At 38.3% G+C, this 14,461-nt stretch overlaps 1 protein-coding gene across 1 annotated transcript in view; it reads right to left on the bottom strand.

Annotated features, from left to right (window-relative positions):
* IQCH (IQ motif containing H) overlaps positions 1-14,461 on the bottom strand; it is a gene marked incomplete at both ends in the record, with an annotated part of 78,974 nt that overhangs the window by 10,532 nt on the left and 53,981 nt on the right. The window contains one exon of the mRNA XM_082850471.1: positions 1,138-1,258. Coding sequence (XP_082706597.1) covers positions 1,138-1,258 — 121 coding nt within the window. The remainder of the gene's footprint in view (positions 1-1,137; positions 1,259-14,461) is intronic.

The following is a 14,461-nucleotide window of genomic DNA, read 5'->3' as shown; positions in this document are numbered from 1 at the left end:
TTACAGTTGCAGGAAGTTTAATCAATTAAGAGACTTATAATGATGCAGGGCTGTCTTTGAGTTTTGCTGTACCCCACCACTGACTGGGTCAGCAGACAGAGGATACAGGAGCTACAAGATGGGGGACTTTAAATCTTCAGGTACCAGAAGAGCCCTGGGGAACCAACTTTAGATCCAAAATACTCCAGACAACAGTTAGAAAGTGAGATAGAAATAATTAAAGATCATCTCACTTGCTCATATTTGAGGTACAAAAGGTGATCCACTTAATTCTTTAGGGGGACTTCCCTGGTGGCACAGTGGATAAGACTCCACACACCCAATGCAGGGGGCCTGGGTTCGATCCCTGGTCAGGGAACTAGATCCATGTGCATGCTGCAACTAAGAGTTCACATGCCACAACTAAGGAGCCCTGGAGCTGCAACTAAGGAGCCCACCTGCCATAACTAAGACCTGGTGCAACAAAAAAAAAAAAAAAAAGAATTCTTTAACATGTCAGCCAATTAAGTATCAGGGAGAAGTAAAGAGGGTTACACTTGTGACACTCAGTCCTTAGTCATTTGCTTACTCTTTCATTTGCTTATTCATTCAACCAACAATTTAGTATCTACAAAATGCTAGATATGGTTCTAAGCACTGGGGATACTGAGATAAAGATGACATGACCTTTTGCTTAAAAAACAAGAAATCCACTGGTTTCACAAACTCTGGTATTTTGACTAAGACATGCATAGTTTAAATGCTAATTGCATAAATTCTGGCTTCATATTTTTGTATAATAGTATATTGAAATGTTTTTAAATGCTATCGGAAAAGCATCAGAAACTATCTGCTCAGAAGCTTGAAAACTTATAATAATATCACTTAAACAAAATAATAATTTTAATGTGTAATAACATCAACATCTAAATCAATAGTAAATCTATAGAATCATGGATTTTAGAGGTGGGAAGGGACTCTAGTCCAACCTTCTGATTTACAGAGAAGGAAACTCAGGCTACAGTGAGGACTTGACTTGTCTGAAGTCATCTTGGAGAATTAGTGGCTGAATCCAAATTCAAACTCAGGCCCCCAGTCCCACCTCAGTGCTCTTTCCCTATGTTCCTAAACATATAAAATGGTTATTGAATCACTAACCTTTATTGGCATCCACTTGTAAGACTGGCACAGGGGTGAAATAGGGATTCGTGCGATGAGAAGCTGGCAGAACCGTGAGGTTGGATATGGTGGACCCTTTTATTAACTTCTGAGCCTTCACCTAAATGATCAAAAATTTGTTTTCAGCAGACATTTTTTGCCTTCAAAATGAGCACAGTTTTCTTCTTGTAAACAATAAATAAGATTATGAATAGTTTCATTAAGTTTTAATAAAGTAGCAATATCAGCTCCAATTTTATTGCTAATGAGTACCCTGTGCTATTGTCTACTGTAAGGAGTTTGTGTAATTTAAAATAGTTAATTAAATCCAATTAACATGTTGTGATTTCCACTATGCAAAGTCAGTATAGTAGTTAATAAAGGAACTATTAAGATTTTGTTCAATTTTAATGACTAAAATATAAAAGTGCTAAATCTTGACAGGAGGCTTTGAATACAGCAAAGTTTTATACAGGCAAATTTTCTAGGAAATACATATTAGAGTTTTGAGGATAAAGAAAAACTGGGAGAATGTAAAGATAAATCTATCAGTCAACATTAACAGGTTAAGGATAAACTCTCACCATACTCTTGCAGATCTTAGAAATGGTTAAAGACATGATGTCTAGATCACTTACAGTAGATATTACTTTTCCTAAAGTCATTACATGCTTTTATTACAGTTATGAAATATGAACTGTTTCTATTAAATGGTTTCTAGATTTCGAAGATTATAGGTATTGCAAATAAATCACATTTAATTGTAGAGCCCAAGCACATTATTTTACCTTTATTATAGGAGGTTATGAATTACCTGGGCCCTCTCAGCAAGGAAGATGCAACTGTTTGGTATTTATAGACTGTTTTAAAGTTTCCAGTTGTTTTCCAAACATTAATTAATTTGCACAACTTCCAAGGGAACTAGGTAACGGTTTGCTAATAAAGAGCCAAGTCAGAAAGCTTAGTAGATTTGTCTCAGGTCACGTAGAGTACTAGATATGCAAAGATTATTCAATTTGAAGATTAATCTGATTCTGCATTAGTGAAACTTGCCATTGGACTCAGTTGTAGTACATCTTATTGTTCATCAAGGTCATGATGACCTTAAGGAAAAAGAAAGGGAAAGTTTCATCAAGACTCTGGGGAGAAAATCACTTTGCAAAATAAATATCTACTGGCTGAGAAATGTCTGTGAACAAAGTTATTTTAGGGCCATACTGCCAGGATGTGGTACTTAAGGGAAACTATAAGCAACTACCATCCTATGGACACCAAAACCTTTGGCGATGTTTGGTGAGGACAGTTTAAAATGACTACAAATAGGATTTTTAACAGGAAAGAGCAGACTGTTAATGCAATTGGTTTCCTTCCAGGCGAGTGGGAAGAGGAAAGGTCAGTGCTCTGGGTCTTGCCTTGATGAGAGTGTGTATGCGCATTGTGTGATTATGGAACTTCTGTCTTGCTGATGCACCTTGGTCTCCTTTCCTCATCCTCAGCTCTCCTTTCCCTACCTCACCTCCGGAGAGGAGTAGTTTCCAGGAGCTCCTCCTAACCAGGGAGGCTGAGACAATCACCCAGTGTACTGTGCTCCAGACATGGCGCAGGCATAGCTGAGGACACTCAGTATCAAAAATGGAAGGGTCTCCAGTTATCTGATTGATCTCAGGGTCAGAGAGGCAAAGGTAAATCGAAGGAAGAAAGATTCCACTTAAATAAAATTGTCAAGTACTGTGAAGGTGTAAATTATAGTTTTGGCAGTTTCGGGGCTTACAGCATCATTTATCTGGATTTTCTGAAAGCCTTTGACAAAGTACACCTGACAACCTGCTCTTGAAAGCTAAAGTAGCAGGATCTGACATCAAACACAATGTAAAGTGTGACACAAAGATGAGGGTGGAAGGCAGATGATGTTCGGATTCTCTCAGGCAGTCAGCACATTCATAACACTGGTTTCTTTAATTCTTTACATTGCATAAATCCCAACAATGTAAAAGCCAGACCCAAGGTCTAGGGCTGTGCTGAAAAGGCAGTGAGGTGTGTGTGTGTGTGTGTGTGTGTGTGTGTAGGGGGCATGGAGGGGTGACATCCTGGCAAGTTTACATTTCTGCATATGCTTGGTTGGAAGAAGGACGGTAACAACCTTCAGCGTTTACTGAGCATTTACTATATAACACTAACTTTAATACAATAAGCATTAAATTTCATGAGCAATGGAAAATCTAAGAGCTATGAGAGTGCAGAAGAGGTAGTAATTAACTCTGCCTGCTGGTATTGCAGAAGGCTTTGCAATGACTCTCAACCCTGGCTGTATATTAGCATCACTCAGGGAGCTTTTTAAAAATACTGCTGCCTGGGTCCCAACCCTGGGCAATTAAACCAGAACAGCTGTGCTGGGGCCTGGGCCTTGGTATTTTTATAAAGCTCCCTAGGTGATTCTGCTGTGCAGCCAAGGTTGAGATGTACTGCAGTCAGTGATACTTAAATTATGTCTTAAAAGAAGCACTGAATGATATCCCATAGAGAAGAGGATGCAATTGTAGGTAGAAAGAATGGTGGCGGCAAAGCAAAATAGCATACAAATGCATGAAGATCTCATTGAAGATGAAGGGCTCTGTGTGGCTGGAGTATGTTGTGTGTATCAGGAGGATAAGGTGGGGGATGAGACTGGAAAGGTAGGTTTAGATTAATGCAAATTAAAGAAACCGGCTTTATGAATATGCTGGTTGCCTAACAGAAGTCGAGTATCATCTGCTTCTGGCTACTCTCTCTCTCTCTCTCTTTTTTTAAAAAAAATAAATAATTAATTAATTTTTGGCTGCGTTGGGTCTTCGTTGCTACGCAAGGGCTTTCTCTAGTTGCGGCGAGCAGGGGCTACTCTTGGTTGCACTGCCCAGGCTTCTCATTGCGGTGGCTTCTCTTGTTGCGGAACATGGGCTCTAGTCACGTGGGCTTCAGTAGTTGTGGCATGTGGGCTCAGTAGTTGTGGCTCACAGGCTCAGAGCGTAGGCTCAGTAGTTGTGGCGCACGGGCTTAGTTGCTCCGCGGCATGTGGGATCTTCCCGGACCGGGGCTCAAACCCGTGTCCCCTGCACTGGCAGGCAGATTCTTAACCACTGCACCACCAGGGAAGTCCCCTGGATTCTCTTTTATCTCATGCTTTATATTTTATGTTGAATCATGCTTTTTGGTTTGTATACTACTAATGAAAGAATCATATTCTAAACAGAGCAATGTCCCTCATATCTGGTACTTATTACTGTTTCCAAAACTATAATTCAGAACTTTATCACTTTATGCCAAAATCCTCTATAATAGCTTAAAATTTCTTCAATATTTAAAAAATATATAAAAGCGTAAAGAAGAAAACAGCAATCATATTCCTGTCAGCCAGAATTAATTATTGTGAATATCTTGGTATATTTGCTTCCAGTGTTTTCAAATAGAAAAATCATTCTATTTTATTATTCTGGTAATAATGATATATGCTCATTATAAAGATTCCAAATAATGCAGAAAAACACAGAGATGAAAGTTTAAGAAACCATACCGAATATCATTAGGTGATTCACTATCCCTGACATCTTTGGAGTGATTGATCTATTGTTTTATAAAAGTAGGACTTATATTATTAAACTTAATTTGACATGAATTTAATAGGAAGGGAAAAGGCTGAATTAAATCCAGCAAATTGGGACTTCCCTTGGCGGTCCAGTGGTTAAGACTTCGCCTTCCAATACAGGGGCTGCGGGTCCGATCCCTGATCAGGAGCTAAGATCCCACATGCCTCGTGGCCAAAAAACCAAAACAGAAGCAATATTGTAACAAATTCAATAAAGACTTTAAAATCACATCAAAAAGATAAAAAATAAAATAAACCCAACAAATCATTAAGCCTCAAATAAATATTTCTTTACCACAAGATTCCTGTGAATTAAAAAAGACTCCTCTGCATGGGTTGGCAAATTTTTTCTTAAAGGGCCAGAGAGTAAAAATTTTAAGCTGTCTCAGTCTATTTTTATAGCTGGAAAGTAGCATAAACAATATGGAAACAAATGGGTGAAGCTGTGTTCCAATGAAACTTTACTTACAAAAACAGGTGGTTCACCCTCAGGCAGTGATTTGTGGACCCCTGCTCCATTGTTAAATAAAGGCAATTATGAAAAACATTTAGGTTTTTTTTCACCACATGTTTTTATTTTGGATAACATATCCCAGTTTCAAAAGATGGCGAACATTAGAACTTTCTTGCTACTCCCATCTCCTCTGCCTCACCTCCCAATTTTGTATTATATTATTTTTACATTGTCCAGATTTATAATATTCACATTCTTTTTTGAAACCATCATTGCTATGATTGTTTGGTATTAGTTCTACATGTGAATGGATCCAGTGCTCATCAACAGTCCTTCTGTCAGGGCTTCTTTATGCTTGAGTTCTTTATTTTGGTGGATTATTAAATTGCCTGGCTTTGGTTGTCAAGCAGTTCTTTCCAACAAGTGTTCTTGGGTATTTTACTTCCCTGAACCTTTACTTGAATTACACCCGGGGCCATCCTATCTTAAAACTCTGTAGACTACACCATTGTCTTCCACAATGAATATAATGAAATTGGATGCCAGCCTCATTTTTTACCCCTTGTAGGTGATTTTTCTTTCTGCCTGGATGTCTGAAGCATTCTCTGCCTTTCAAGTTCAAGTGTTTAACTAGGAAATACCTTTATGTTAAATATTCTAAATCAAAATTTCCTGGGATTCAATGTTTCTTTTCCACCTGCAGATTCAGTTCTTTCTTCACTTCCAGAATGTGCTCTTAAATTACAGCATTAGATACATCTTCTCTTTCATTTGCTGGGTTCTCTCTGTGAGGGACATCAAGTGTCCTTAAATGTTGGCTCATCTTTATCTTTCATAGTGTGGTTCCTAACTATTCATTCTCTCCTGGTTCCTTTGAGAATAGAACACTGAGTTTTAGCTGAGCACATGGCTATCCAGTTAAAGACCACATTTCCCAGTGTCCCCTGTGGCTAAATGGAGACGTGAAGCCAATAAGATGTGGCAGAAGTGATACGTATAACCTCTGTGGCATCTCCTTAGAGTGCTTGCCCTGGACTATTTTTATCCTTCCTACAGACTGATACATGGGTGTGTAAAGGAGCCAGCTTCAACCATTGAAATGAGAATGTCCTATAACCACAGGAATGAGGAGGTGATGGAGCATCAAGATAGAAGGAACCATATTTTGGATGACCTCCTGGAGGAGATCCTGCCAGACTGGGACTTCTTACCTGTGGACTCTTTTGTGAGTGAGAAGAAACTAATTTATTTAAGGCATTATTTTTGGATTTCTTTGTTACAGCAGCTTAGCTGGTAACAAACTAATATGCATATCTGTTAACTTCTAATTAATCTCCTTTATTTTTTCCTCTGCATTTACTGTGCTTACAGTCTTTTCTCCATGTCAATATTTCAGTATTCAGCAGTATCTGTTCTGTTCTTTCTATTTATAGTTTACTTATTAGTTCCATAAAGTATTTTGGTATTCAATTTATTTCCTTATGTCTGCAACCTCCCTTTTTATCTCATTCTGCTATTTTATCATCTCATGGTTGAGCTCTAGTTTTACTTAATTTATGCTCCTATCAAGCTGTGCTACAATGTGAAGAAATTGTGAGAAAATTCCTTCTGTTCCTTGAGTTAGGTTTTTTCCTAGATTAGGCTTTGTCTTTTGCAGCCCATGATTCTCCCTCCCTCCTCAGCTCTTTTTCTTTTGTTAGCTGTGGGTGAAATACTGACATGTATGTAATAGATCATTAGTGACTGTGTCATTTCTTTTCCCCTTGTACATACTTGGGCAGCTATGTACAGACATTCTACTTGCTCTGATATAGTATCTCCTCCCCCATTGTCTGGTACCAATGTGTTTTCTCTCCCAACATCTGAAAACTGGGTATTCTGGATTTTCTCCACCTTTCTGTGACCTGAGGGCATAGGTGGGAGAAGCCTCTGTTTTAGGACATACGCGGTTTTTGTTAAAATATGTAGACGCTCCTCCGTCTCCTGAGATTTTGATGAACGTATTGTATCAGGGTTTGCTCTACCCAATTGAGGATGAAACCATCCCTCCCTACCCCCACCCCCAGGGCTTTGGAACATTTTGGTGGGATCTTGAAGTAGTCACTTCTTTCAGGAGGAATCAGACACATTATTTACTTTAATTTCACTTGTTTCTTCCAAGTTCCCTTGTCAGAAGAGAAAAAAGATAAGAATGCCACTTGATTGTCTTCTCTCCATATTTTGTAGTATTTCTGAGAATCCCAATATTTTAAGAATTTACCAGTAGTATTTCTAAGGACTGGGGAGGGGTTAGGCTTGGAGCTGTGTTGCACCCTCTAACTCTGCTCCAGAATCTCCTGCTTCGTGAATTTAAGAAATTGTGCACAACCTTCAGGGCCATATTCAGCAACCCTGTCCCAGCACTCCTCCTCATCTGTTGGATGGGGAAACTAAAACTCAGAAAGGGAAAATGGCTGGAGCACATGTCTAATCTGCCTTTTAGTTCAGAAGCACAACTAAAATGCATGTCACTGTTTCGTGGCCCAGGGCTTTTTACTATATTTTCTTGCTTCCTGAGTTCTTGAAACTTTAGAGCAAAACACAGCTCAGGTCATCAGCTTTACTACATCCTCATAGTAAAGCTCTACCACTCCGTGTCCTCTCTCACTCCTTTCCAAGTGCCATTTAACTTAGATACAGTAGGAGTCTCAGTTTCTCTCAGACTAAGGATTACCAGTATTCTTGGAGCCTGGAGAGGCTTCTGTAGCAGAAAAGCAAGAACCCTGAGCTTGGAGCACTGGATTTGAGTCCCAGCTCTGCCATTTAATTAGCAATGTAGGGGTGGGGGTGGGAGGGGGGGGTAAGTCATTTATCTTCTCTGAGTCTCAGTTCTATCTTCTGTAAAATAGGGATATTCTTATCTACAGGGCAGCTGAATTTTATGTAAAGGATTTGTTCCTGGAGGCATTTCATAATTGTAAACCACATAATTCAAGACAGCTAGACAAAGAATGGCAGATATGGCAAAGACTGCTGGTGGACCTTCAGTGTGCTACTTAGCCAGAAACTACATTTCCCAGGCCCTGTGGTAGCTTCCTGTGTCTTTGTGACAAGTTCTGGCCAGCAGTATAGGAATTGTAGTGATTCTACCAGTTGGAATACAGACAAGATGGTGGGAGTGTAGCAGCCATCTTAGATCACAAGATAGAAAATGGCCTGTTCAGGAGGACAGAGCAGTAAAATGGTAAGTGTGTGGGTACCTGGCATTGTAGAGTTGCCGTGTCAGCCATAAACTGCTCTGCTCAAACTGTGACGTGAGAAAACATTAATTATTGTCACATTTAATCTACTGGGGTTTTTTTAATATAAATTTATTTATTTATGGCTGCGTTGGGTCTTTGTTGCTGCACACGGACTTTCTCTAGTTGCAGCGAGCGGGGGCTACTCTTCATTGCGGTGCGCAGGCTTCTCATTGCAGTGGCTTCTCTTGTTGTGGAGCACAGGCCCTAGGCATGCAGGCTTCAGTAGTTGTGGCATGCGGGCTCAGTAGTTGTGGAGCACGGGCTTAGTTGCTCCAGGGCATGTGGGATGTTCCCAGACCAGGGCTCAAACCCACGTCCCCTGCACTGGCAGGCAGACTCCCAACCACTGCGCCATCAGGGAAGCCCCTAATCTACTGTCATGTGTTACACTTGCTAAACTCATATTCTAAATAACACAGGATATTCTTATTTACTCAAGTGGTGCCTTCCTGTGGAAACTTAAGCTTAGATATATCTTAAATTCACTCAGATTGATCCAGCTTTGAAAGAAAATGAAATTTTATTGTTTTTTAAATTGGGGGGCATTTGAATTATTTCAAACTTTGTGTATAAAGCAAGAATTATTTTACATCATGGTATTTCAAGTTTACATAATTCAATTTAACATAAAATTCATCATCACTGACCTTCCATAAGGCCATTGTGAGGAATTAATGTGTTAATATGTGGAGATACACACCATAAACTTTTATTCATACCAGAAACTGGGTTTTATTTTTGTTTCACATTTTATTGTAGTATAACTTTTTTTTAAAGGCACAAATCATAAAGTCATCAACTGATAAATTTTTACAAAGTGGACGCTGTGGGTCACCAGCCTCCAGAACAAGAGGTACAGCATTACAAGCACCCCAGGGGCCCCTCTCTTGCTCCTCCCAGTCACTACTATAACTCAAAGGTGACCACTATTCTGAATTCTATTATCAGCTATTATTTTTTCTGTTTGTGAACTTTACATAAATGGATTATTACAGTATGTATTCTTTTGTATCTGGCTTTTTTCTTTTAAAATTGGTGTGAGGTTTACCCATATTTTTATATATATAGCAGTATGTTCACACTATGGACTTTTAAGTATTGATTTTGAGTTATAAATTATATTTATAGCTATAACCATTAAGACTTTAGCCTGCAACCTCCCACTTTTTTTGCATTGCTTATGATGTTCCTTCTGGAATATTCTCTCTCTTTTTCTCAACTCTGGCTACTAAATTGCTGTCACCTTTTAACAATTGGCTTAAAGGTAACGTCCTCTAGGAAATTACCTCTGATCTCTTCCTCCTCTGAGTTCCTATAGCTTTTCTTTGTACTTTGCCTATTACATTTACAACATATATTTTAAGTATTTGTATAGTACCCTGGTGGCATTACATAATCCAGAACTCATTTAATTCTGTCTTATTTTCTCAACTGAAGAAGAAATAGAGCCATAAAAGTTTAAAAAAATATAACCACTTAAGACTTATTGGAAAGTAGCAATTAACATAACCATATTAATAGCAAATATTTTTCATTTTGATAAAGATAGTATTATACAATGGCAAGACTAAAAAGTGACCTAGTTACAACTGTGATAATGATAGAGTAGCTTATTACAGACTAATCCTCCTGAAGATAACAATCATAAATTCTGGATAAAATATTTTTTTAAAAACCAACTATTTGAAGGTACTGAGATAAATTGAAAACAGGCAGTAGCTAGAAGGGAGTTGATGTTGAAAGAAGGGAACTGTAACAGTTGAGATTTATGTGTGTGTGACTTTGGTCCGAAAGTACTTCTCAGTCCATGAGATGCAAAGTGGCTATAATTTAGGAAGAAAGGCACAGTCTTACTGGCTAAGGAAGTAAGAGGATGAAGTTTAGGGCTGTCATAAAGGCTGAAAATGAAGGGGAATCCCAGAAAGGAGGAAGTTGCAAGGCAGGGGTCCATAATTTGCAAATAAATAGCATGCAAATCCTTGGCTGACCTTTGAGCTACACATATATGGAAGAGATTCTATGAAGCCCAGCAAAGATGCAACAGTTAACAATTTGAAAAAAACTGAGCAGAGATTCCAGCTGTTACCCACCAAGGGCAGAGTTTGGAATTTGAGTCTCGCCAAATTAATTGCCTGCTTGAAAAAGAATTAACACATTCTAGAGCATGGTGACAGAATTCAGAGTCTATGCAACACATTATTTATAATGTCCTCAATGCTATAATGTCCTCAATGCTAAGAAATAGGAAAATATTATCCACACAAGAGAAATAGTCATCAATAGAAACAGAGCCTGGAGGTGATGAACCAGTTTACTGCACAGATTGTGGTGATGGTTTCACCACACTCATCAAGTTGTATACACTAAATATGTACAGATTTTGTATGTCAATCATGCCTTAATAAATTAGTTTTTTAAAAAAGAAAGATATCAAGATAATCCAGAGAGTAGATTTAGCAGATAAGGACTTTAAAGCTGTTATTACACATATTTTAAAAACCTTAAAGAAAAATATTATCATAATGAATTAACAGATGGAAAATCTTGGTTGAAAAATGAAAACTATAAAAAAAGAACTAAAGGGAAATTTTAGAACTGAAAAGTAAAATGTCTGAAATGAAAAGCTTGTTGGATAGTCTTGACAGCAGTTTGGAGTGAGCAAAAGAAGGGGTAGTGAACTTGAAGAGAGAGCAGTAGATGTTATCTAATCTAAAGAACAAAAAGAAAAAAATATTTAAAAAATGAATAGATCCTCAGTGACCTGTGAACAATATCATGTTGTATATTTTGTATGTAATTGAAGTCCCAGAAAGAGAGGAGAAAGAGAAATGTGGAGAAAAGTATTAAAGAAATAATGGCCAAAATGTTCCCCAGTTTTCTGGAAAACATAAACTTATAGATCCTAGAAGCTCAATGAATCTCAAGGAGCATAAAGACAAAGAAAACTGCACATGGGCACATCATGATCAAACCCCTGGAGAACAAAGACAGAGAAAAACTTGAAAGTAGCCAGAAAAGAAAGAAAAACAAAAAGACGCATTCTATACAGGGAATCAATGATCTGAATGATTACTAACTTCTCATCAGAAACAATGGAACTTTAAAGCATTAATTAAAAAAACCCAAAACCTGCCAACTCAAAATTCTCTATAAAGGCAATATAAAGACTTTTTTTTTGATAAAAGAAGACACATAAGCAGTATGTGTTACAAGAAATGCTTAAAAGAAGTTTTTTAGGCTGACAGAAAATGATGCAAGATGGAAACTCAGAACTCTATAGTAAATATAAAAGACTATATATTTTTCTCCTCTTAATTTCTCTTAAAGACAATTGACTGTTTAAGGCAAAAAAATACAACATATTGTGCAGTTTACAATACATGTAAGTTACGTGACAACAAAAGCACAAAGAATTGAGAGGTAAATAGAATTCTATAGTTTGCAAATTCCTTACATTGTATGTGAACTGGTGCAATATTAACTCCAAGGAAACTCTAATAAGTTAAGGATGCATACTGTAATCCCTAGGGCAACCACTAAAAATAATACAAAGAGGTATAACCTAAAAGCCAATAAAACAGAATATTAAAATTTTTTTAAAAAAAATCACATAATCCTAAGTCAGGCAGGAAACAAAGGGACAAAAAAGAGTTGGACAAAATAGAAAACAAGTAGAAAAATGGTCGTTCTAAATCAAATCATGTCAATACTTACATTAAATGGAAATGGACTAACTGTTAATTAAAAAACAGAGGTTAGCAGGCTGGATTTTCAAAACAAGATACAACTATAAGCTATCTATAAGAGATGGATTTTAGTTTTAAAGACACAGATTGAAGTAATAACAACAAAAAAGAGATTTATATAGCATTGTAAACAGTAAGTGAAAGAAGGAGTGGCTATATTAATATCAAAGTAGACTTTAAGACAAGGAGTATTATCAAAGAGAAAGAGGGATAAAAAGCTCAATTAGTTGAGAAAACATAAAAATCATAAACATGTATGCCTCTGATAACATTAACACAAAAAAATGGAATAAAAATGATTAAAACTAAAGAAAGAAATAGACAAATCTTTGATTAGAGTTGAAGATTTTTAAATTCCACCCTCAGTACGTTGTAGAACAAATAGATTTTAAGAATCATTAAGAATATAGGGCTTGCCTGGTGGCGCAGTGGTTGAGAGTCCGCCTGCCGATGCTGGGGACACGGGTTCGTGCCCCGGTCCGGGAAGATCCCACATGCCGCGGAGCGGCTGGGCCCGTGAGCCATGGCCGCTGAGCCTGCGCGTCCGGAGCCTGTGCTCCGCAACGGAAGAGGCCACAGCAGTGAGAGGCCCGCGTACCGCAAAAAAAAAAAAAAAAAAAGAATATAGAAGATCTTGGGAATTCCCTGGTGGTCCAGTGGTAGGACTCCATGCTGTCACTGCTGAGGGTCTGGGTTCAGTCCCCGGTTGGGGAACTAATATCCCACAAGACACGTGGCACGGCCAAAAAAAAAAAAAGTAAGGTCTTATCAACGTGGGTTTGATTACAGAAACTAAGTATTCTCTAAATAATGAAAAAAATATATAGAAAATCTGAGTATCACCAATAGCCACCCTGACCTAACTGATATTTATAGACCACTACAACCAACAATGGTGAGATATACATTCTTTTCAAGTGTACATGAAACATTCACTAAAATAAATTATATCCTGAGCCACAGAATAAGTCTCAATCAATTTCAAAAGATTTGAATCTTATAGAGTATATTCTTTGTCGCCAGTGGAATTAAATTAGAATTCAGTAAGAATGAGAAAACTGGGGCTTCCCTGGTGGCACAGTGGTTAAGAATCCACCTGCCAATGCAGGGGTCACGGGTTCGAGTCGGGGAAGATCCCACATGCCACGGAGCAACTAAGCCCCGTACGCCACAACTACTGAGCCTGTGCTCTAGAGCCTGCGAGCCACAACTACTGAAGCCCGCGCACCTAGAGCCCGTGCTCCACAACAAGAGAAGCCACCGCAATGAGAAGCCTGTGCACTGCAAGGAAGAGTAGCCCCCGCTCGCCACGACTAGAGAAAGCCCACGTGCAGCAAGGAAGACCCAACGCAGCCAAAAATAAAATTAATTAATTAATTTAAAAAAAAAGAATGAGAAAACTAAAAATAAATTTAAAATCCCCAAATATGTGGAATTTTTTTTTTTTTTTTTTTTTTTTTTTGCGGTACGCGGGCCTCTCACTGTTGTGGCCTCTCCCGTTGTGGAGCACAGGCTCCGGCCATGGCTCACGGGCCCAGCCGCTCCGTGGCACGCGGGATCTTCCCGGACCGGGGCACGAACCCGTGTCCCCTGCATCGGCAGGCGGCCCCTCAACCACTGCGCCACCAGGGAAGCCCAAATATGTGGAAATTTAACAACACACTCACAAGTCAAAGAAAAAAATCATTAGAGACATTTTGAACTGAATGATCATGAAAATGCAACATATCAACATTTGTGAGATGCAGCTAAAAACACTGCTTAGAGGGAAACTTATCAGTCTAAATGCTTATTTTAGAAAATAAGAAAGGTCTAAAATCAATGATCCAAGATTCTATCTTAAAAAGCTTAAAAAAAGAGTAAAATAAACCCAAAATAAGTAAAAGGAAGAGAATAAAAAAGATAAGAGGAGAAATACATGAAATAGAAAACAAATAACAGAGAAAATCAACAAAGCCTAAAGTGATTCTTAGAAAAGATTAATAAAATTGATAAACCCCAGCAAGAATGATCAAGAAAAAGAGAAAGCATCAATTACCAATATCAGGAATAAGGAAGAAAGAGAAAAGAGAACAAGAGAGATAGGAAGAGAAAAAGAAAGAAAGAAGAAGGGAGGGAGGGAGGGAGGAAGAGAAAAGGCACCCACAGGGTCACCGTTCTCAGAACTGGAAAGGGTCTTAGGATAATAAAAGGGTAGTTAGTAGCAGAAGTGACCCTGGGATTG

This window comes from Leucopleurus acutus, assembly GCF_964270905.1.
Source record: "Leucopleurus acutus genome assembly, chromosome: 1".
Classification (NCBI taxonomy): domain Eukaryota; kingdom Metazoa; phylum Chordata; class Mammalia; order Artiodactyla; family Delphinidae; genus Leucopleurus; species Leucopleurus acutus.
This window is presented reverse-complemented; position numbering and strand designations above follow the sequence as displayed.